Source organism: Ambystoma mexicanum, chromosome 7p, assembly GCF_040938575.1.
Source record: "Ambystoma mexicanum isolate Mex_15411 chromosome 7p, UKY_AmexF1_1, whole genome shotgun sequence".
Classification (NCBI taxonomy): Eukaryota; Metazoa; Chordata; class Amphibia; order Caudata; family Ambystomatidae; genus Ambystoma; species Ambystoma mexicanum.
In genome coordinates, this window is record NC_090939.1 from 445,010,945 (window position 1) to 445,035,603 (window position 24,659).

The 24,659-nt window shown below is 46.6% G+C and overlaps 1 protein-coding gene across 1 annotated transcript in view; it reads left to right on the forward strand.

Annotated features, from left to right (window-relative positions):
* Positions 1-1,123: 1,123 nt before the first annotated feature.
* The window catches only part of TMPRSS7 (transmembrane serine protease 7), a 731,423-nt gene continuing 707,887 nt past the window's right edge, over positions 1,124-24,659 (forward strand). The window contains exons 1-3 of the mRNA XM_069636244.1: positions 1,124-1,294; positions 18,222-18,274; positions 18,707-18,760. Coding sequence (XP_069492345.1) covers positions 1,124-1,294; positions 18,222-18,274; positions 18,707-18,760 — 278 coding nt within the window. The remainder of the gene's footprint in view (positions 1,295-18,221; positions 18,275-18,706; positions 18,761-24,659) is intronic.

Below are 24,659 nucleotides of genomic sequence, written 5' to 3' on the forward strand. Positions count from 1 at the left end.
ATCCGGCTGGTGGTTGAAGCAGCCACACCCAATTTGGTGCCGGTAGAAGAACTCGAACAGGCCTTGCAGGCAGATGAGTGTTTCGGGATCCTGAAGGAGGCCATGGAACACAGGGCCTGGAAGACGGTGATGGAGTCCCTGGCCCGGAGAACACACAAGGTTGCCCTGGAACAACTCTGGCGGGTCCGCAAGGAGCTGGCATTCTCAGACTCGGGACTGCTGCTAAGAGGGGACAGAATAGTGATCCCACAGGCCCAGGTGCAACAAATCATCGCCCTGGCACACCAAGGTGCGCATAAAACGAAGGCCCGCCTCCGGCAGAAAGTGTGGTTCCCGGAGCTAGAAAGGAGAGTGGACGAATTTGTGGCCTCCTGTGTATGGTGCCAGGCAGCCTTACCTGCGCTGCGTGAATCAACCATCAAAACCATGCCCAGAGGGACAAGGCTGTGGGAGATGGTGCACGCAGACTTTGGGTCCACGACCAGGGGCACCCACTTCCTGGTGGTTGTCAATGAGTAGTCCCGATATCCTGAGGTGGAGTTTGTGGAGTCGGTGGTGTTTGAAAGAGTGGTGGTAGTGCTGGAGAAAATCTTCGCCACCCATGGACTGCCCAAGGTAGCATGCTCCGATAACGGTGCCCCATTCCAGGGTGAGAGCTTCGCCGACCTCATGAAAGGGTATGGCATCCACCATAGGAAGGTCACCCCACTGTGGCCCCGAGCGAACAGGGAAGCAGAGTGGATGATGCGCACGCTGAACAAGGTCTTCCGGAACGCACAAGGCAAAGGCGAGTTCCTGTAAAGGGCCCTATATGTGTTCCTAAAGGGGTACAGGGCCACCCCACACTCATCCACGGGGGTGGCGCCAGCAGAGGCATTGTTGCAGCGTTGCCCGAGAGACATCATAATGGAGGTGGGGAAGCGAGAACCTGCCGTTATCAATAATGAGCAGGTGGAAGAGGAGAGAAGGGCACGAATAGAGATGAAGAATGCCCAGATGGGTCTAAAACCACCAAGACTCACCCCCGGGGGATGAGGTCCTGGTGAGAAATTGTCACCCTCAGGGAAAGCTCTCCCTCACCTATGAGCTGGCTCTGTTGGACGTGGTGGCGGTGAAGGGGTCAATGGTGACCGCGTCAGATGGAACGGCATCTGTCACCAGGAATGCCAGCTTCTTTGAGAAACTGGGTGAGCCCAGGGCAGAGACTATGGCAGACATGGACCTGGAGGAGGTGCCTGACGAAGGAGGCAGACCCTCAGTCCGAGTGGAGTCCACGACACGTGACGTGCATGGCGTAGGAACACCAACCAGAGATACAGGCAGGAGGTACCCCCTGAGGACAGGGCGAGGGAAACCTGCCTGTCTTACGGACTATGTCATGGACTAAGTGATGGTTGTCACGTTGTTAAGATCCCGGTGCCCGCGGAGTATGATGCCACCAGGGGACCCAGGGTTGGTATCATTAAAGGGGTTTCTGGGGACATGTTGATATTGTGTGCTGTGGTGTTTGATTGTTAGGTCTTCCTTTTCAGTTGTTTGTTGTTAGGGAAAAGGAGGAGTGTGGCGTGGGCCCTTTAAGGGCGCGCACGTGTCTGAGTGACATCTCACTCCGTTGCGTGCCAGTATAAATAAACGGGCGTTCCCGGCAGCCTCAGAGCCACCGGAGAGCCCGCACCAGAAGCACCATGTTCGCATGTCTGTGTTCAGGGGGTGTGGGGGCTCACGGGGCACGTGGCATGCGGTGACTGCGAACATCAGGAAGCTCCCTCTGCCGCCTGATTCCTGTCTTTGTGGAGAATGTGAGCGTCTGTGCGAGTGAGAATTGTGTCTAGGTATGAATGAATGAGTACATGCATGGAACTGGGTGTCTGTAGGTATGCGTATGTGTGTATGCGAAGGAGTGTCATGTGTATGAATGAATGCAGTGTGAATGGTGTACGTGAGTACGAATGCGTCTGTGAATGAAAATGCAGTGTGAATATTTTGGCTGCTTGTGAATGACAAAGAACTTCATGGGTGCGTGACTGGTGGGTGAATAGGTATGAATGTGTGTGCATGTTTGTGTGTGTTTGTGCATGTGTATGAGGCCTTTGGAGCAATAACAATATTTGACTGGGGCATGATATGTTTTAATGGCATTTTTGGGAAAAGCCAACGTGATGAGTGTTATTCTGGGAAAGCAGAATTGGGTGTTGGGTGAGGTTACTACAATGTGGCATACACTGTGGCATAGACTTTTGTACCCACATTAAGGGCAAAGCCTACATAATGAGTGTTATTACATGAGGTAGGGAAGGGCATGTTTCCTTGTTAATGGTGTTGAGGTCAAAGACAACATGATCTTTGTCCTTACATTGGAGGGGGCATTTGTGCAGCCCACAAGGCAATGTTTTCGTACTATGACTTAGCATTTTTTTATGGGCATTAGGCAGCCAGAACAACAAGAGGAGTGTTCATATATGAGTGGAGCATTTGTTTAGATAGCAAGGGCATGTTTCCTTACTCTGGAATAGTTTTTATTTTTACTGGCATTTAGGAAAACCCAACCGGTGTGTGTTCTTTCATGGGGATACTGGCATTTAGAGCATGTTTTGTTATAGCATCATTAATGGCATTATGTGCAAAGAAAATATGGATATGTTCTTATGTGGGGATCCTGGTATATATAGTTATACCAGCATGGACATGCATGGGCTTAAACAGCATGCAAATGTTTTTATTTTTTTATTTTTTTTTAAACTGAGTACTGGCATATAGTATATATAGGCCATTGGACAATGTTCCTTTGCATTCTTGGTGACTTGAAGTCTAATGGATTTTTTGTAATGTCTTACCCTACAAAACCGACTGTAAAATGTGTGACTTTTTACTTAATGTCACAGAAAGTGTACTGAGAAATGCACCACCAATCGGTCGTTCCAGCACGTACAGCCAGTAGCAGTGCAAACTCCCTTTGCCTCTGCGGCCTCCCCTTGAGGTGGCTCCAAGTACAGTAGCTCAGGGCTACCACTTGTTGGACAATCCGAGCTGCGCCCCTACTATGACTGTATTTGAGATCGGTCTTATAAACGGGGGCAAACAATTATTTTTCTTAGTTTTTAGTTTATAAATCTAAAGCTTTATGTCAATATTTGATGTTTGGGCGCTCTCTAGTGTCCAAAAATCATATGTGTCCACACTCGTGCCTGTAAGGTATATGCTATTTCCATTTTATTATGTGTTATGCTTTTGTAAACATCAAAAAAGGAAGATGGGGTCGGGGCGGTTACATTTTGTCCTTAAAGTTTGCAAAATATTGACCAACTCGTAACATAAAATATAGCATTTCCCACAAGAAATACTGGTTATCCTTGGGTAATGCAACCATGATTATTTAAAAATCTAAATCTTTCAAATGAGAAAAGTAATTCGTTCCCATTGACAATGTATTTTTATATCCTCCTGCTGGCCAGAACCATTGATTTTTGTCCTCACTCCAGTTGCTTGGGTGGGTGATAAGTGATGGGTGTGAACAACTGCTAATTGCCACAGTGAAGGTTCCAGTGAATAATAGGATTCAATCGTCGCTGGTATCGTTTATGGCTGCAAATAATGCAACAACATTTAACTTTTTTACCAAGTTCTTTTAATGATAGTTTTCGTTTTTTTTGCGCTATTCTAACTGGTTATCAGCATACGTTTGTTGCAGTCCTCAAAGATTGTGGGGTCGCTGTTGACAGAGATCCTGGATCAATTTTATTTCTCTAATTGTCACTATCAGCTCTCTAGGAAACAGACCTGGCTACAACAGACCGTGTTGCTGTAACACCAAGCAGTTAAAACTCTATTTTTTTTCTCATTAGAATAATAATTAAACACCCATTAGCACCCTGGGAGAGGGCTCTGGTCAATCAGGAGTTTTGAAACGTGGTCTGCACTGTATGGTACAAGCCCGCGTTCCGAGCTGCCTGGGCAGCCAGCGCCCCCTTCCCTTCCCTGCTCCCACTTCATCACTTAGCACCTGTGGTTTCCTACACGGGTGCTAATGTCTTTTCTTTCACAGAAAAAAAAGATACTTACCTTTGTTGCGTTGCCCGGCCAAGTTCGTTTTCCATGCTGATGATATCACCATCATCAACATGGAAAAGGGACTTCCTGAAAGCAGCACTGTGCTGCGCCCTCCTCACACCAAATGTATGTTTCTTTTTTTTTAAATTAAAAAACACCATTAGCACCCATGTAGGTAACAACACGGGTGCTAATGGCGACATTAACCTAAGCGACGGGCTGCACCTTGGTAACGGCACTGCTGCCCTAATTAAGGAAGAAAGGACAAAAGAGTAGATGAAAGGAAAAAAAAAGCTTAGGAAGGGAAACATGGAGAAAATGCAGATGGAAACAAAGGGAAAAACAAGAATCAAAGATGTGAAAAAGGAAAGAGAAATAAAGATAACAGTAAAGGGACGGGCGGTGTCGCAAAATAAAATCTCCCTCGCAACAAGGTGGCATTTATTTTAAAACAGAGTCTCTACTCTTCTAGGGAGGGCTTTGGAAAAGTCTAGTCGGGCGAGGGAAGTCTCTGTAATATTGATGATCCTCTACCTAGATGGGGAGAGACTCTGTAGCAGAATAATCTTTCCCTGTAGCAGAATACGCTCTCCCCCTTGATGGGGAGATTCTGTAGCAGAATACACTCTCCCCTTGATGGGGGAGACTCTGTTTCAGAATAAACTCTTCCCCTTGAAGCAGAGACTCTGTAGCAGGACACATTATTCCACTTGATGGGGTAGTGTCTGTATCAGAATAAATGTTCCCTCTTAATAGGGGTGACTCTGTATTATAATAAATTCTCTAACTACAAGGGGGAGACTCTGTATCAGAATCAACTCTACCCCTTTAAGGGGACACCCTGTAGTATAATAAACCTGTGTGAGAATAATGTCGCACCCTTGAAAGGGAGACTCTGTATCAGAATAAACTCGCCCCATTGAAGGGGAGACTCTGTATCAGAATAAACTCTCCCACTTGATGGGGGAGATTCTCTATCAGAATAAACTCCCTCTCTCGAGGGGAATAAACCCCCCTTGCCTACAATAACAGAATAACCCCCACCACCCTTTAAGGGGAGGAGACTCTGTATCAGAATAAATGCTCCCCCTTGTAGGGAAGACTCTATAACTGAATACACTCTCCCCCTTGAATGTGGAGACTCTGTATCAGAATAAACTCTCTTCCTTGAAGGGGAGACTCTGGATCAGAATAAACTTGGGGGAGATTCTGTACCAGAATAACCCCCCTCCTGTGAATGGGAGACACTGTAGCAGAATAAACTCACCGCCTGTTTGGGGGAGAGTATGGGCCTCATTACGAGTTTGGAGGTAGCTATGCTGTTTTTAGCGGCATGGCTACCCCCAAACTCGGGTCCGGGTCCCGGTACATTCCCATTTGAGCCCCCATAGGGCTCAATGGGAATCGGGAGGATGCTAACAACGGTCCTGTTACAGACGGGACCGTTGTTAGCATCCTGTTCTGCTATCGGGTGCCGCTCTGCAAGACTGGTCTGACCAGGCATACAGGGCGGCCCCGCGAGCAGAACTCGTAATGAGCTGGTGAGGCAACAACGGCGTTGTTGCCTTACCGCCAGGGTCGTAATGAGGCCCTCTGTGTCTGAATAAACTCTGCGCCTTGAAGGGGAGACTCTGTATCAGAATAAACCTGGGGGAGACCCTGTAGCAGATTAAACTCTCCTGCTTGAATGGGAGACTCTGTAGCAGAATAATCACAGCCCCTTGATGGGTGAGAGTCTGTATCAGAATAACCTCTCCCTCCTGAAGGGTAGATTCTGTAGCAGAATGACTGCCCCTTGTTGGGGGAGACTCTGTATCAGAATAAACTCTCCTCCTTGAATGGGAGACTCTGTATCAGAATAAACTTGGGGGAGACTCTGTATCAGAATAAACGCTCCCTCTTGAATGGGAGACCCTGTAGCAGGATAAACTCAACCCCTTAAATGGGAGACTCTGTGTCAGAATAATCTCTTCTCCTTGAAGGGGAGACTCTGTCAGAATAAATTTGGGAGATATGCTGTAGCAGAATAATCTCACCGCCTTGATTGATTGATTGATTGATTGTTTATTATGCGCTCATGCACAAGTGTTTCAAAACGCAACCATGCATGGGAGGGGAAGACATAAGGAAGACAAGACCAATGATCTTAGTAGGCGTGGTACATTCAGATCATGCAGGTGCTACAGAACAGGAAGTGCGTAGGGGATAATAAGGACCAGTGCACCCAGTCCCGACAGAACATGGGTTAAGTGCAGAGAGATACCACTCTCATGGGTCGTAACCAAAGTACAGTAGTGCTGCGGCAATTGAAAGGCCCAGAGACAGGTGCAGGAGACTGGCGAGGAAAGCTTGGGACCTGTGGGGCTCTGAATGTACACCAGGCAACCAGTCAGCGAAACTGAGCAGAAGTAGAAACAAGAGAGCGAGAGAGCATAAAGAGGTGGTTAGCAGGGGAGAGAAAGAGCAAAGGAGAAGGTGAAGAGGAAAGTCTTGAGGAGTTTCCGCACCTGCAGAAGTTAAAGATCCCCCTCCAAGTCTCTGCTTGGAATAGCGGCTCACCCACATAGAGTTGGAGGTAGACAAGCGGAGTGCTTGGGAAAGAGAGTATGTAGGAAGAGAGCATTGCAGAGAGAATGGGCCCAGGCCCCAGAAATCCTTGTGGACAATGCAAAGGGTCTTGAACATAATCCTTGCAGCCACGGGGAGCCAGTGAAGGGGTTTCAGCGCCGTAGAGATGCGGTCCCTGGGTTTGAGGCCAAGGATAAGTCTTGCAGTTCTGTTCTGGATGAGGACGGAGAGTAGAAGAAGGAAGTTTGAGAAAGAGGCTGTTGCAGTAGTCCACCCTAGAGAGGACCAGGGCTCTGGAGACGGTGAGCCTCTGGGGGAAAGTGAGAAAAGGTAGAATACCTCTGAGAAAGTGCAGTTGGTAGTGGTACTTTTAAGAGATGTCCACGATGTGAGAAGAGAAGGAGAGAGAGTGGAGTCGAAGATGACCCCCAGATTTTTTGCCTCATTTTTAGGTGGAGGTGCAGGGCCAAGGGAGGCCAGCCAGAGAGAAAGAGGGAAGGCAGGAGAGCAGGGGAACCAATAAGGACAATCTCTGTCTTACTGGCATTGAGGCAGAGGTTTTTTGCAGCACACCATGACTGAATTGCAGACAGACAGTCAGGCATGAGTGAGGAAGAGGAAGAAGGAAAGGGTAGCCTGAAGGAGAGCTGCATGTCATCCACCTAACACTAAAGGTTGGAGGTGAAAGTTTGTTGCTATTCTATGGGCCAGAGGGGCCATGTACCAATTGAAAAACCAGGGGGATTGGTTAGACCCCTGGGAGACTTTGCATGTAGAGAGAGTGAAAGGGGAGAGAAAGGACACCAAATCCACCTAGGATAGCCAGTCAGAGAGAAAGGAGGTTAGTCACAACAGGGCCTGATCAGTGATGCCCAGGGTATCACAGAGACATGCGATAAGGGTGTTGTGGTTTACGGTATCGAAGACAGAGGAGAGGTCGAGTAGAATGAGGACAGAGGGAGAGTTAGAATCAAGATTTGAGAGCAGATCTTGACGGGTGTGCAGACGAGCAGTTTCCGTGCCTCTGGATGCTTTAAAGCCAGACTGGTGGTCATGGAAGCAACCAACAGATTTAGTGAGGAGGGTAAGCTGAGAAATAGGTAACTTCTCCAGGAGTTTGCCCAGGAAAGGAGCGATAGAGATTAGGCGATAGTTTACCAGAATGAATGGGTCAGCAGAATGTATTTTGAGGAGAGGGTGCACAAGGGAGTGGGGAAAACTCCAGTGGTGAAGGAGAGGTTGCAGAGGTCGGCCAAGACTGGGGAGAGAGAGTCAATGGGCCTCATTATAAGTTTGCCGCTCTGGTAAATACGGTACTGGTAAGCTTTCCAGTACCGTACTTACCGGACCGGCAAACTACGAGTTCTGCTCATCGGTGCCTTTTCTCCCGCCAGGTCTGACCTGGCGGGAGGAATGGCAACCGCGAGCAGAGCATGTGGGATGCACCGGCACCATTCTGCATGGTGCTGGTGCATCCGACCTCCCCATTCCCATTGAACCCTATCCTGCTCAATGGGAATGGGGAGCTTAAAATTTCTGGTGCCCACGGATGGACAATTACTGGGTCCGGCTGGGCCATAATGACCTGGTAATTGCCCATTCGCGGGTGCCAGAAAAAATTCCAAGTTTGGCGGCAGCCTGCCGGTTTTACCGGCAATGCTACCACCAAACTTGGAATGAGGTCCAATGTTGTCCTTAATGGTTTTGGAGGGACAGGGGTCCACTTGTTTGGAAGAGGCTTTCATAGACCTGATTTGTCTAGTGACCTCCTCAGGTGTGACAGGGGAGAGAGAAGAGAGAAGAAGGGGGGGGGGTGGGGGTGACCAAGAGAGGTACAAGAGATGTTAGGGCAGAGGTGGTAAGGAAGAGGGAGGATAGGATATCCTGAGGTGAAGTGTGGAGCCAGGACCGAGAAAATGGCCTTGGTGGGTGCAATGGTGAAGGAGGCTGCAGCAGTATTGGCTAGTTCCTTGCAGACTTTGAAAAGTTTGCCTGTGTTATTGGATGCTGAGGATATGCAGGCTTGAATAAAGACTCTTTTCTTGGAGCAGATGCTGAGTCTATACTGCCTTTGAAGGAGGTGGCAGGCCAGTTTGTCAGAGGGTGCGCCTGTGCAATCCCATTTCCATTCAGCTGCCCTGCACTTGCATTTAAGGGCAGCCAGTTCAGAGTTGTACCAAGAGTTGCACTTTTTGGTAGGCTTCAGTCATACCCTCAAGACAGGGGCAAGAATATCAAGAGTATTGGAAACAGGGAGCTTAAAGTTAGAGAGGGCTGTGTCAGGGTGGGTGTCAGCCGCAGGAGTAGAAGGAGCAGAGTAGGTAGAGGCAAAGGCAGTCGCTGACACTCTTTTCATGAGTCAGATCACCTTGTAAATGGGAGGCAGTGCCGGACTTACTGATGCAAGAGGAGAAGAGAACTTTAAGTGAGAAGCAAGAAGACAGTGATCAGTCTTGAGTGAGAAGTACTGAGAGGGATAGATAGAGGGATGTCAGTTGAGATTATAGCATCCAAGGTGTGGTCAGCGCTGTGCAATGGGCCAGAGGGTAAGATGGAAAGAGAGAGAGAGTCACAAAGATTGTGGAAAGGTGCTGACGTGTCAGGTGAGTCGAGATGGATGCTGAGATCACCCAGTAGTACGAGTTCAGAAGAGGAGGAAAGGAGAGAGGGGGCCAGTTAGCCTATTCCAAAAGGAAGAGGGAGGGCTGACCAGATGGCTGATAGAAGGTGGCCAGCAGAAGTGAAGATCTAGAAGAGAGGGAGGCCTGCAGACTGTAAGTGATTTCAATCTGGCACACACTCATGTCTCGCCCAGCGTGTAGTGCGCAAATGAAACCCTTATTTAGTTTTATCTATAACTTCAGTATTCTGAATGATATACCACTCATATCACACCCTTCTGCTGAGACACCCCCACCCCCGGTCACACTGAACCAGGAATCAGGCTAGTTTGCAAAGGTAAATAATTATTTATGTATTTTGAATTTAAATCACAATATATTTTAATAGGTAACAACAATCACCAATGGAGTGACAGAACACTGAATAATATCTTTAATCCACTAGGAATCAAGTAATGAGCACAAAAAGAATGCAACACAGAAAAGAATACTTTTGGGTTGGTTTGAAACAAATAGCGCTATGGTTAGAGGTTACCCCTGCAACACCCCTCAACCCACCAATGGGCAATTTAAATAGATGTGAGGATAGAGCAGGTACTCAGGAATAACACAGATCATACAGAATATCACTCCCACCTTCTCCCCAAGAGAAAGACGGATTTGACTTTTCAACTGTCAGAATGGCTTTGAAATTGGCTGAGCAAAAACACCAAATGTGGTCAGAAATTCTTAAATTATTATACATTTCTATGGGAGCCACTTTGAACAGATGCAAGCAAACAAAAGCAATGATTTAATCAAAAGAAAACATTTGAAATCTCAAAGTCAAAGTGGGAAATATTTTTAAAGTAATTCACACGTGTAAAATTTTCAAAATGTCAATTTGCGGCAAACTTTTCCTTATGCGATTTTTGATATAACGGGTTAATCGTACTGTTCCTGCAGTTTTGGGTTGTAGAGATAGCTAAGGATGTTAGGTACAAGTGGGAGTTGAAATGTCACTTCTATCTTAAAAACTGAGGGAGTTATAGAGGTTTTAGTGAGAGGTGTTTTTCAAAAATAAAGACACAAATTTGAACAAGGACTTTAGTTTAGAATCAGAAAATATGGCTTCTGCTTTAACTGAAGGCTAGAGCGTTTGGGCGAGGCAACCAAGTAAGCTCTGAGACTGATTCATGACTTCAGTAACAGATCCCCATCACCTCCCTCGGCGGCACCAGTCCAAAGACTCAAAGTGGGATTTATGGATCAGAGTTACACAAATAAGATGACTATGTAAATGGCGCTTTAGCAACTAAACAGAATAAGATATCCCAACAGATTTTGACACTGTTAATGGTTATGAAAGTAGGGATAGTTCAAAGGTTAGAATGGAACAAGATAATGAAAGGTATACAATAGTTCTCAGGTGTCCTATTAATACTCACAATTCACTGGGATTTAGGATTTTTGACAGTCACTGTTCTGGTCAATGGATTGGGTCTATCAAGGAAGGACAGCACATCAGGCGCAGGACGGAATCAGCTAGGCCGGTCACCAGAACTGCACAGGATCTGCCCTTCTTGTTTCTGAGTATTTCAAATCAGAGGGATAGCGAGTTCATCAGGCAAGCCTTATGGTAGCAAGTCAGATACTTTCAGGATGCTAGTTCAGGGTGTTTTCCCACACCACGGCACTTCACTGGCTTGTAAGAATAAGTTTGAGGATTGAGGCCTTGCTGAAAATGGTTCAGCTAGTGCTTGGCCTATTTCTTGGCATCTGGAAGGATGTTAAAGGCTGGATGTTGAATGCTGGAACAAAGTGCTTCGCTGGAAACAGAAGAGTGAATGAGTAAGTCAGTCCCTATGTGTTGTCAGCTGTCTCTATTTATCCTTTCAAATGACATCACAAAAATGGGTGTATGGGCCGGCTTAACGAAACCTGCCCCTGTGAAATGGGATTGGATCAGGGTCTCATCTCTGCCTTGCATCCGAGTGATTGGATCAAGGACGGATGATGTCACATTTATGGTTTAACTTTTACAGTCCTTAGAAATCTCCCCTAGCCACTAGTATCAAAATCGAATTTTGTCCTAAATACATATTTATACATTTGTAACCTCTATGAAAATTACATACAAGGATTCCATATTTTATGGGGTATCTGCTACTCCAAATCCCACAGCTGTGAGATCTTGTTTCACCTTTCTACAGAATTTTGTCCATTTCGCCATGAACACATTTTCCAAACATTCTGCAAATTTCCACAAATATGTGTGTTTACCCTAGGGATGTGTGTGGAAAGTTTAACAATTCTAGCATTAATACAGTTCCCATAAAACCACATATATTGCCATTCCTGTCCAGAATATGTTGCATAGTTTCACCGCCTCTTAAAACAAATCTGTCCTTTTTATTTTTTTCACCACTTTGGATAGCAAGTTATGAGTCTCTAAAAATTGTTCATTATTTATTCTTAGCAGCAAATGGTCAGACTTTTGTCTCTCCTTGGAGCTCAAGGAGTAGCCCCTCCTTTGGAGAATTCCTTCAAGGAGCAGTTTACAACCTTTTCACACGTCCATTTCCTGGCCTGGAGGATCTGCCATTGTCCATTCCTTGGTTGTAGACAAAAGTCTGACCTAACCCACAATTATCACATGTCAGTGAGTTTCTGCTGAGAGGGTTTCCCTCCCTTTGGGGGAAACCTGTTTTTCAACTTCTTGCAGGCCCAGCCAGGCTAATTTATTCTTAATTTCTTGGTTTAAAATCCAGCAGAAACCAAACCAATGACATAGATACATTACTTTCTTAGCTTTAAACCTGTGGAATAAAAAACATCTGAGATCTGTATTCCTTTTAGCACCAATCCTTTTATGTTTGCTACTCCAGCAGACTTTTAGTTTAAATAACTTTGTAGTTTCATCAGGGGAGCCCATCTGACAGGGCTGTCATTCACAGGTTATCCAGTTCATCTGAGAAAATGTTTTGCTCTTTACATTTTAATACTTTGTACATTCACAGTGCTTCATTAGGTTAAATGAATTTTAGCACCAAGCAAGATTTTGAGTGTTGAGAAGTGTTGTGTACAGGCATTTTGAAGTTTTAGCATCAAACTAAGGGGCTGATTCATGGAATTTGTGCGCCGAAAAACAGGGATTTTTGCGCCATTCTGCCTGAAAATCCCTCTTTAACAAATGGGAATTTGCGGCCAGAATGGCTAACAAATCCCCGTTTTTCGGCGCACAAATTCCTTGAATCAGCCCCTAAGTGTCATTTACAGGAGAATTTTGGAGTTTCACTTGCAAAGAGCTGCTGCTCCCTCTGCACTCTATGTTTGCTTGTCATGGAGCTCACTGGCACTTTTTCTGCCATGTGTGCTCTATTCCACCACACATACACCATGGGTAGCAGGTTGTGCATCCATCTTTTTGTGTGTTGAAAAATGCGTTTTTGGAGGTTTTGGCGCACACAAGAGTTTTGCCGCCATTGTTGCGGTTTCTTGCACCATAAATAGGAGAGTGATGCTGCATAGTATAGCAAAGTGGGTCAATACATCCCACAAATCCCCCCTCCCGACTTTGTTTTGACCTCCAGTCGATGGGGAGTCGGGAGATTGGGGTGTTCTTTTCTGTCCATGTGGAGAAATTCAGTTGCTTCTCCCGTCAGTGACTGAGGCGACACGCTCTCCTCGCCGGTTCAGGTTAGGATGGGACTGTAATCCGGATTCCTTGGGTTTTTCCTCCCGGTCCCCGAGTGGTCCTCCTTGGTGATTCTTGGGATGATTCTCAGTTCAAATGCTAGAAAACAGAACATAGCATGGTTATGGAAATGTTCCCACTACTGTGTCCACACATCTTCGGGGGATGTCAGCAGTGGTAAAGACACTTGCATTCCTTACCAATTGGCAATATTCCCCATCTATGTTTACTAATGGTCTTAAAAGGTGGATTCTGTAGGTGAGGCCTGGGATGGTCACCTCTCCTCCATTTCTGAAATTCTATTTCATACCATAGCACGAGTGCTGACCGGAAGGCTTTCTTTAGGTTTGCCAGGACCCTGAGATTTACTCTCTAGTTGGGACCGGGCTTGGCAATAACTAGGGTCCAAATTAATCTCGAGTTGGTTGAGGAGGTCACTGCTCATATAAAAGGCAGAAGGAACACCTCGCAAAACCAACAAGTATGTACTATGCTTTTGTCATTCCTAGAAATGTTGATCATACAACTGCTAAGCAGAGGATGTTTGGAGCGGGGCATTTCCAGGTCCCATACCCATTGCTGCACTGACTCTATGGCGGGTAGGGTCTGGGCTTTTGGGAGTTTTTTGAATAATACTTCACTGATGAAGCTTTCTTCGCTATTCAAGTCACCTTGGGAGAGGACAGACTCCTTCCCATCATTTAACTGAATCGGGAGGAAGAGCTGTTCACGCTTCTTCAGAATACCAGTTAAGTTTTGTGCTGGTCTGATATCAATTATGGCTATTGACTTGGGACTTTCTGATTGTACATTAGTATAAAATTTCAATGTATCCTCTTCCAGAGTGGAATGCCACTAGAGACTGGAAGGGAGGCTGATTTGCAGAAATGGAGAGGAGTTCTCATCACCAGTTGGTTGGACCACAGCTATGATGGTGACGTCGGGTATGTCATTGTTTTGGAAGTAAAGTAGAACTTGATTTGGTCCGGTTTTTGTTCAGTCGTGTTGCATGTGCCGTTTAGACTAACATGGTTGACGCTTTGTTTTAATTTAATTGGCCTCTGAGTCTGGGTCCAGAGGACCTTCTTTACACAATCTATGAGGGGGGACAATCTACGCAGGATGTCATTCCCTAGTAAACATGGTGTGCCCTCTGGAGTCACAACTATGACCGGATGCTTCACCTTGTGTCACCCAATTTTAATATCTAAATCCGCAGTCCCCTCAACAGGAATTTCCTTCTCATCGAAGTTCTGAAGCTGTCCAGGAGGAGGGGTGAGAGGGATTTGGTATTTCTCCCCCCTTCCCGAATTCAGCTGATCAAAGGCCCTTTTTGACAGAAGGGTGACTTTGGATCCTGTGACCACCAGTACCAAAAATATACATTGGCCCTGTATTTGGACTGCGGCATAAAATCTTCCCTCCTTTTCCTCAAGGGGGCAAGGATAATGTGCATTTTGGGCCAATTGGTGGGTTAATTTCTTTACTTTGATTCTGACAGAGGGGTGATTTGGGCAGGATTTTGTTTGGGATCTTGGGAACCTGTAAGCAAAAGGTGACAGTTGGATATGGGGGGAGTTTTGGGCATCACTGGTTCTGATTCTGGGCTGCCCCCCCTTTTTGGAGGCAGTCACCAGAATTGGTTTGGTCCAGGTGATTTTCTTGCTGGTCATTCGGGAGTTCAATGATGGGCGGTTTTAACTCTGTCCCACATCTACCCAGTCTGGATTAGGATCTCTTGGGACCCATTTTTCTTTTGGAAGAGTTCCCCCATCCCTGAAGGAGAAGATCCTTTTCCCAGAATCCTCTGAGGACCCCTCTCCTTCAAACTGGAAGATTCTAACCTCCTCCACAAAATGGGTCTTTTTAGGCCCTTTATTTCTCCTACCCGCCCTCTGTTCCTTAGGTTGCAGACTTTCGGGGGCAGGAGATTTTGGTTCTGGTTCCTAGGTTTCCAAGGGAATTTCACACGTGGGGAAGGAAGCTTCCTCTAAGGCTTTACACCCCCTTCCCCCTGTGCCTCCTACCTGGGAACCAGTGGGTTGTCGGGGTTCTCTCCCCGTCATTGCTCTGGAGTACCAGACCCTTGGCTTGAGGGGTTCTGGGCCGCCATGTTCATTTGAGGGTTCTGCTGAGCCCTCAACATGCGACCCAGATCCTGTGTCAAGTTCTGGACCTGGCTCTGCAGTTCGGACACCCGCTATGGCTGTTACGGGGTTCTCTGGTCCATCCTAGGTTGATCATGGGTAGGGTAAGTGTCCCTTCTCCCATAATACCATTGGTTGGGATAGCTCGGGTACCCCTCCGCCCTTGGCCTCCCCTCTCCCACATTGGGCTGTCTGGGCTCGGGAAAGTAGGGAAAGAAAGAAGGGTTGTTTTGGGGGTTGATGTTTGGCGGGTACTGGGGAAAGAAACTCAACCCAGCATTTGGGGTATTGCTGCCCTCCTGGGGAAAGTTAGGAGGGAAATTTCCTAGGTTGGCAGCTGCCTGGTTGGATCCCCCACCCTTGGGCTGCGGGAGTCCACACATAGCCCAGGATGGGTCTGCTGCCCTTGTAACGGGGGCTGATATAGTCAGGGGAGTTAGGGGTCCCATTTGTGGGGTTACCTCCCTGACTACCTGTTTGGGATTGGCCCGATGGCCTTCTGGGTGTTTGGTTAGGAGGATTTTGCACAGGAATGTTTTTAGGCCCCCCCATCTCCAGATATAAAATGGGGGCAACCTTCACCTCCACCACCTTAGCAGCAGCAGGGGTGTTGGTTGGTTTGCGGCTTTTATTGATACTTTTATTTTCTTCTGGTTTCTGCACTTCATAAATGCGAGTTGCCTATTCAATGACCCAGTCTAGTGATCTCTTCTCATTGAATTCCCTCACCAGCTGGGTCATAATGTATTTAGGGAGTGCATGAAAGAAGGTATTGATGAACTCCCTACTATCTGTGTGCACCCTCGTAGTGGTCTGCGCAAAGGCACGCTTAAACTCTTGTACAAATTCTTGTGGGGCCTGGTCTTCCCCACATTGCAGATTGTAGGCCGCCTTGCGCGCCTCTTGAGGGTTTATATGTATTGAGAAGTGATTTAAGATGGCTGCCCTATAGGTGGACCATCTTGAGTGGTTCTGATCCTCCAGCCCCGCAAAGAAGCTGGAGTATTCAGGGGAAAAGGTCCACTTGACATATTGAATGCAGCTTTGACTATCCTTCAGGTGGAAAGTATCCATCATTTGCTCATACAACTCGAGGTGCTCCCAAACTGAATATTTGGCATTTTTATGATACGGAGTTATGATGCTCCTAATAGCCTTGATTTGCTTCATGGGATCTTTCAGTAGGGCCCGCTTAATTTTGTTGGCCTTTTTAGTTTTGGTCACCCTTGTCCACTCATCCTCTGACTCAGAGGCACTGCTACAGGAGGTGGCTATCTGATCCTCTAGGCTCTCCCTGATTCTGCGAGCTTCAGAATGGCTTGCAGAATGTGGAGGCCTAGTCTCTTGAGACCTGTGGCGCTCAGAAGAGTCTTCTGACTCTCCGTTGCTCCCAGGATTGCCTGAGTACCCCCCCACTGACCTAGCTACTGCCCTACCTGGGATGAGGTTTTTAAGATGCTCTTTGTGGGCCTAGTTTCATGGAATTCCCCACCAGATTTGACAGACTGATCCCTTGGTAGGTGCTATTTTTGAGGATCCAGTTCTCTGATTCTCCCCTCACTAGAGTCTTCCTGATCAGAGAGGCTGGCCCTCACATTTGAGAATCTGTACAGTGATGCCCACCATCCATTTCTGGGAGGTGCTGACCTGTCAGTCCCATATTTCCCATTGTGCTGAAGTCTACCATCCGCGTGGCCCTTGTCTCATATGAGCCAGTGGACATGAGGGTGGCAGAGTCCATGGAACTGAAGGGATTAAAGTCCCTGCTGACAGGGATCCTGAGGTTATGCTTAGGGTTTTATCTTTCCCATCTTACCTCATCCCTTTCAGCCCCTATTGCCTTATGACATGCCAAAATCTGACTCTTTTGCTCCTCTATTACGGCCTTACTGGTCTCTATGATTTGTTCTTGCACAGCTATCTGTTTGTGGAGCCCGTCATTCTTTTTAGAGAGAGCCTCATTGTCTCTCTGTGCTTCCTGACTAGATTGGAAATACTGGGCCAATTGTTGCTGCAGGAGACTCACCTCCTGAGTTAGGTACTTATTGGCCTGAGTGTTCTTTGCCAGAGCATCTTCCACCCGCCTGGTGTGCTCTAGCAGCTTTTCATAATCAGTTTTGATTTCACCAAACTCCTGAAGGGCCAGCTTTCTTTCCTCTAACTTAGTTTTTAATTGGGTGACTTCCTGGCCTAAGGCACATCCCTCTCCTGAGTTAGAGTGCCCCTCTGTGCAGCCAGGTCATCCCTCTGTTTTGTAAATGCACCTGATTTGAGGCGCTCCTCATCAAACTCCTCTTGAGAATGAATGTCTTTAAGAATTAATTTATTATTTTCCTCTTTCAAGGATTCTAGGCGGTTTTGTAAGGTGACTTTCTGTTCTTCACAGACTCTATTATAATTCAATTGATGCTCCAGTTTCTGTTGACTCTGTTGTAGAGAGTCAACTCTTTCCTGATACTCCTCTTGCCGTACCTGTAATTTGAGATCTTGTTCTACATTCTTTTGCTGCAAGAGAGTCAGATCTTCTTGGAGTTTGGTGACATGCTGCCTAGCCTCGGTTTCAGATTCTTGGCTATCCTGTAGCCTTTGCTCTGCAGAGTCCAGATTAGTCTGGGTTTTCTGCAGTGCTTCCCCTTGCCTCTTTGTAAAATCTCTATTGTCTGCGTGCTTTTCCTGTATTACTCCTATGCGGAGGTACAGATAGGTGTAAAGCTCACCTGGTTCCCACGGAGGCGCAGGTCTAGTCTGGATTGCTGCGGCCTCTTCAAGCGTGATGCGCAGAGCCCGAACACCGATTGAACTGGTTCCCCAAATCTTGCTTGACTGGCCCGTAGGAATATCCTTCTGCAGATGTGAAAGGGAATTAACCGTCTGCAGAATAGTGTGCTTGATTCCCCCCTTGTTCCCCTTCGTTCTCCTCTAACTTCCTCCTCCAAACCCCCGGTTTAAGCTCACCTTATGGTTTGGAAGGATGAACTCTCCATCCTGCGTCTGGTGCAGGGGCGCACGTTAGTCCAGTTACTTCACTGGTTTTCAGAATGGCGCTGGCAAAATCCTCTTGACTTTTCTGAGCGAAACGCCGTAAGTATGAATATTCAAAAGTTCAAGAGTGAGCCTCCTTTTATGTTGTCTTCCTAACTCGTGATCTGTCCTTTTTATCAGATGCAGAATGAAGACGATGCGTTGAAGGGGTTAATTGCCGATGGTAAACTCAGGTGAGTTAGTGAGGGCGATTCCTCTAAATTTCTTTATCATTTCCCAATAATGTCTTTTGTCCTTTCCCCATAGGGGCCGGGGTGCGGTACCTGCCAACGGAGCGGCACCGACCCGAAAAATGGGATGACACCAAGAAAAGCTGGTAAGTATTATGGCTGTAAATTAGGCTTTCCTCCGGTGCTCCCTTTGCTCACCTTTTGTCTCTTCTTCTCTCCCCTATGCGCAGAGATGTGGTGACATGTGCTGACAGCCACGATGGTGCCGAGAGATGTCTCGAGGACAGGTGAGTGAAGAGCGCGCTGCAGCGAGCAACGCAATGCTTTTAAATGGAAGTCCTTCTTCAGGGATGCTGGAGTGAAGATTCCGGATGCAGGTAAGAAGTTTGAAATAGTTCATGGTTTTCACCTTTCTCTTCTCTTTTTTCCTAACAGGAGTTCCAGGTTCGAGGCGGGCGTGGCTGGAGTCCAGGAGCAGGGGCAGACACGGTAAGCGTTCAGCTGCTGGAATGCAGAACAACGCGAAGCATGAGCTGCTGTCTGGGCGTGGCTTAAATAGCCTCCAAAGAAGTCCCAGGTATGTATCCTTCCCTGGCCACGCCCGAGTGAAAAAATAGTCCCTATGAAAAAATAGTCCCTTTCAGGTCTCAGGGAGGCCTGAAGCGTGCAGCATGGTCTGCATCAGGTAAGTGCACCAAACACCTTCCTTTATGAGCCTGGCGCCTATGGCGCCAGGACTGATGTCCAACATGAGCCTGGCGCCAAAGGCTCCAGGACTGAGTCCAAAGAGCCCCTATAAGGGGCCGCTGGGCTTTTACCCGAGGGCATGATGCCTGCTTCCGGGTGTGCTGGGCCTGGCCTGGTGCTCCGGGGGCAGGCATCATGACAGCACTCCCCCCCAAGGCCCCTCCCAAGGTCGTTCCTTCTGGAGGTTTCGGTTTGTTTGGGAAATTCCGATGGAACCTTTTTACCAGCCGAGGTGCATGTACGTGATCACTGGGTTCCCAAGACCTTTCCCGAGGCCCGTACCCTTTCCAATCAATTAGATAGAAAAGTTTTGATTTTGAGATCTTAGAATCCAAAATGTTCTTAACCTCGAATTCAGGCTCCCCATCTATCTGAATCGGTTCTGGTGGCTTTGTTAATCTGGTTCCTGGGTGCACTGGTTTCAAAAGTGACACATGAAAAACGGGGTGAATCCGCATGTTAGCTGGTAGATCGAGCTTGACTGCCACTGGGTTGATTATAGCTTTGATCGAGTAAGGGCCTAAATACCTTGGATTAAAAGTTCGAGGCCCCTTGAGTGATAGGTGTTTGGTAGCCAACCATACTTGATCCCCTATTTGGTATGGAGGCGCCTCTCTTCGATGTAGATCCGCATTCTTTTTGTATTTCCCTTTCGCATGTTGCAAATGTGCAGTTGCATTCTTGAAGGCTTGAGTAATCGTAGAATGCAAATGGTCCACTGCGGGCATTTCAAGGCTCAGAGGTGAGTCCAAGTCTGAAGTACGAGGGTGATGTCTATATAGGGTATAAAAGGGGCTCTGACCAGTTCCAGAGTATATTGAGTTATTGTATGCATATTCAGCGACCCAGTTTCCACAATTAGTCTACTAAAGGTTGCAATGTAGGATAGGAGGTCCTGATTGCCCTGTCGCAGGGATAGAAGTTCATCATCCAGAGCCTGCCCCTGAGAGTGTCGAGCAAATAACCTTTCCATGCTTGCTTGAAATCCTTGAAAGTTACGGAGAATCGGGTCATCTTGAGTAACCAGTGGAACTGACCAATCGGCAGCACAGCCGCTGAGATATGACAATACAAAGGCTACCTTAGTCTGGTCATTAGGGAAGGCCCCAGGTCTGCATAGGAAGTGCAAACGACACTGATTCATGAATACAGCAAATCGTTTGGGGTCCCCTGCAAAGCGTTCGGGTGGGGCCAGCGGCATGTTTCCAGGTAGATTAATCTGTACAGGGTTACTGGAAACCACAGGAGTGGGGTTCCCCCTGGAACCGGGTAAAGGGGTTTGTCCAGCTTGACCTTGCAAAAGCTGTCTAGCCAGGTCATCAGTTCTTTCCCTTGTTACAATCACTTCTCTCCTGAGGGCATTAGTCTCTTGACGAGCGGCGTGTACCTCGGCCCGTAATTCCCCCAGTAGTTGGGCCAGTTGGTCAGTCTCTGAAGTTTCCATAGCGCCTGGGTGGGAATTTGTAGGGAGGCTTCGCGTTCTGTAACGCTCACCTGGTTCCCACGGAGGCGCAGGTCTAGTCTGGATTGCTGCGGCCTCTTCAAGCGTGATGCGCAGAGCACGGAACACCGATTGAACTGGTTCCCCAACTCTTGCTTGACTGGCCCGTAGGAATATCCTTCTGCAGATGAGAAAGGGAATTAACCGTCTGCAGAATAGTGTGCTTGATTCCCCCCTTGTTCCCCTTCGTTCTCCTCTAACTTCCTCCTCCAAACCCCTGATTTAAGCTCACCTTATGGTTTGGAAGGATGAACTCTCCATCCTGCGTCTGGTGCAGGGGCGCACGTTAGTCCAGTTACTTCACTGGTTTTCAGAATGGCGCTGGCAAAATCCTCTTGACTTTTCTGAGCGAAACGCCGTAAGTATGAAGATTCAAAAGTTCAAGAGTGAGCCCCCTTTTATGTTGTCTTCCTAACTTGTGATCTGTCCTTTATTTCAGATGCAGAATGAAGACGATGCGTTGAAGGGGTTAATTGCCGATGGTAAACTCAGGTGAGTTAGTGAGGGCGATTCCTCTAAATGTCTTTATCATTTCCCAATAATGTCTTTAGTCCTTTCCCAATAGGGGCCGGGGTGCGGTACCTGCCAACGGAGCGGCGCCGACCCGAAATATGGGATGACACCAAGAAAAGCTGGTAAGTATTATGGCTGTAAATTAGGCTTTCCTCCGGTGTTCCCTTTGCTCACCTTTTGTCTCTTCTTCTCTCCCCTAGGCGCAGAGATGTGGTGACATGTGCTGACAGCCGCGATGGAGCCGAGAGATGTCTCGAGGACAGGTGAGTGAAGAGTGCACTGCAGCGAGCAACGCAATGCTTTTAAATGGAAGTCCTTCTTCAGGGATGCTGGAGTGAAGATTCCGGATGCAGGTAAGAAGTTTGAAATAGTTCATGGTTTTCACCTTTCTCTTCTCTTTTTTCCTAACAGGAGTTCCAGGTTCGAGGCGGCCGTGGCTGGAGTCCAGGAGCAGGAGCAGACACGGTGAGCGTTCAGCTGCTGGAATGCAGAACAACGCGAAGCATGAGCTGCTGTCTGGGCGTGGCTTAAATAGCCTCCAAAGAAGTCCCAGGTATGTATCCTTCCCCAACTAGGTATGTATCCTTCCCTGGCCATGCCCGAGTGAAAAAATAGTCCCTATGAAAAAATAGTCCCTTTCAGGTCTCAGGGAGGCCTGAAGCGTGCAGCATGGTCTGTATCAGGTAAGTGCACCAAACACCTCCCTTTATGAGCCTGGCGCCTATGGCGCCAGGACTGATGTCCAACATGAGCCTGGCGCCAAAGGCGCCAGGACTGAATCCAAAGAGCCCCTATAAGGGGCCGCTGGGCTTTTACCCGAGGGCATGATGCCTGCTTCCGGGGGTGCTGGGCCTGGCCTGGTGCTCCGGGGGCAGGCATCATGACAATAGGCTGCTATTTTGGCAATTTTACCCCGCTCCTCTTTTATTTTTGGGGCCATGTATAGTTCGCTAAGCGCTTGATGTATTGGACCCTTGTCCTTTCAGATATCAAGGTCGATTGCAGTGATTTGTTGTTTTATTCCATGCAGCCATACCTGTTCGTCCTGTTCTGGACATTCACCCCTGAATTTGTGGAGTGTTCCCTTGCATTATTAATTTCCACTGGGGTCGCCATTCCAGAAATATTAATTTCCTTCTGACTTATCTCAAGGTTAATTTAATTTTGCAAACAGGCCCAATTCTTTTGAGTATTTCTTTTGAGGGGTGCTTGTACAGTGTAGCACAGTATGGCAACCCAACAAGGTGTATGTACCCCGCCGGCTAGCATGCTGTGCTAGACTGTCACTAGTGGTAAGTCAAATTCAGGATCCCGGACACGAGCCCCCAAGCCGTAGCTGATTTCAATCTGTCACACACCCAAGTCTCGCCCAGCATGTAGTGCGCAAATGAAACCCTTATTTATTTTTATCTATAAGTTCAATATTCTGAATGATATACCACTCATATCACACCCTTCTCCTGAGACACCCCCTCCCCCAGTTACACTGAACCAGGAATCAGGCTAGTTTCCAAAGGTAAATATTTATTTAATTATTTAGAATTTAAATAACATTATATTTTAATAGGTGACAACAATCACCAATGGGGTGACAGAACACTGAATAATATCTTTAATGCAGTAGGAATCAAGTAATGAGCACAAACAGAATGCAGCACACAAAAGAATACTTTTGGGTTGGTTTGGAACAGATAGCGCTATGGTTAGAGTTACCCCTGCAACACCCCTCAACCCACCAATGGGCAATTTAAATAGATGTGAGGAGAAAGCAGGTACTCAGGAATAACACAGATCATACAGAATATCACTCCCACCTTCTCCCCAAGAGAAAGACGGATTTGACTTTTCAACTGTCAGAATGGCTTTGAAATTGGCTGAGCAAAAACACCAAATGGTGTCAAAAATGCTTACATTATTATACATTTCTATGGGAGCCACTTTGAATAAATGCAAGCAAATAAAATCAATGATTTAATCAAAGGAAAACATTTGAAATCTCAAAGCCAAAGTGGGAAATAATTTTAAAGTAATTCACATGTGTAAAACATTTCAAAATGTCAATTTGCAGCAAACTTTTCCTTATGTGATTTTTCATATAACGGGTCAATCGCACTGTTGTGGAGATAGCGAAGGATGTTAGGTACAAGTGGGGATTGAAACTTCGCTTCTATCTTAAAAACTGAGGGAGTTATAGAGGTTTTAGTGAGAGGTGTTTTTCAAAAATAAAGACACGAATTTGAACCAGGACTTCAGTTTAGAATCAGAAAATATGGCTTCTGCTTTTACTCAAGGCTAGAGCGTTTGGGCTAGGCAACCAAGTCGGGACAAAGTAAGCTGGGAGACGGATTCATGATTTCAGTAAAAGATCCCCATCACCTCCCCGGTAGCACCAGTCCAAAGACTCAAAGTGGGATTTATGGATCAGAGTTACACAAATAAGATGACTATGAAAATGGCGCTTTAACAACTAGACAGAATAAGACATCCCTAAAGATTTTGACACTGTTACTGGTTATGAAAGTAGGGATAGTTCAAAGGTTAGAGTGGAACAAGATAATGCAAGGTGTACAATAGTTCTATAGCGTCCTATTAATACTCCCAATCCACTGGGATTTAAGATTTTTGACAGTCACGGTTCTGGTCAATGGATTGGGTCTATCAAGGAAGGACAGCACATCAGGCGCGGGACTGGATCAGCTAGGCCGGTTGCCGGAACTGCACAGGATCAGCGGGATAGCGAGTTCATCAGGCAAGCCTTATAGTAGCAAGCCAGATAGTTTCAGGATGCTTTACCACACCACAGCGCTTCACTGGGTAGTAAGAATACATTTTGAGGATTGAGTCCTTGTTCAAAATGGTTCAGCTATTGCTTGGCCTATTTCTTGGCATTTGGATCTGGAAGGATGTTAAAGGCTGGATGTTGAATGCTGGAACAAAGTGCTTTGCTGGAATCAGAAGAGTGAGTCAGCCCCTATGGCTTGTCAGCTGTCTCTATTTATCCTTTCAAATGACATCACAAAAATGGGTGTATGGGCCGGCTTAATTAAACCTGCCCCTGTGAAATGGGATTGGATCAGGGCCTCATCTCCGCCTTACATCTGAGTGATTGGATCAAGGACGGATGATGTCACATTTATGGTTTGGCTTTTATAGTCCTTAGAAACCTCCCGTAGCCACTAGTATCAAAATCGGATTTTGTCCTAAATACATATTTATACATTTGTAACATCTATGAAAATGACATACAAGGATTCCATATTTTATGGGGTATCTGTTCCTCAAAATCCTATAGCTGTGAGATCTTGTTTCACCTTTCTGCAGAACTTTGTCCATTTCGCCATGAACACATTTTCCAAACTTTCTGTAAATTTCCACAAATATGTGTGTTTACCATAGGGATGTGTGTGTAAAGTTTAACAATTCTAGCATGAATACAGTTCCCATTAAACCACATATGTTGCCATTTCTGTCCAGAATATGTTACATAGTTCCACCGCCTCTTGAAACGTAAAGCCAAAAATTTGACTAACAAATTTGTCCTTTTTATATTTTTCACCACTTTAGATAGCAAGTTATAAGACTCTAAAAATTGTTCATTATTTATTCTAAGCAGCAAATGGACCGCCT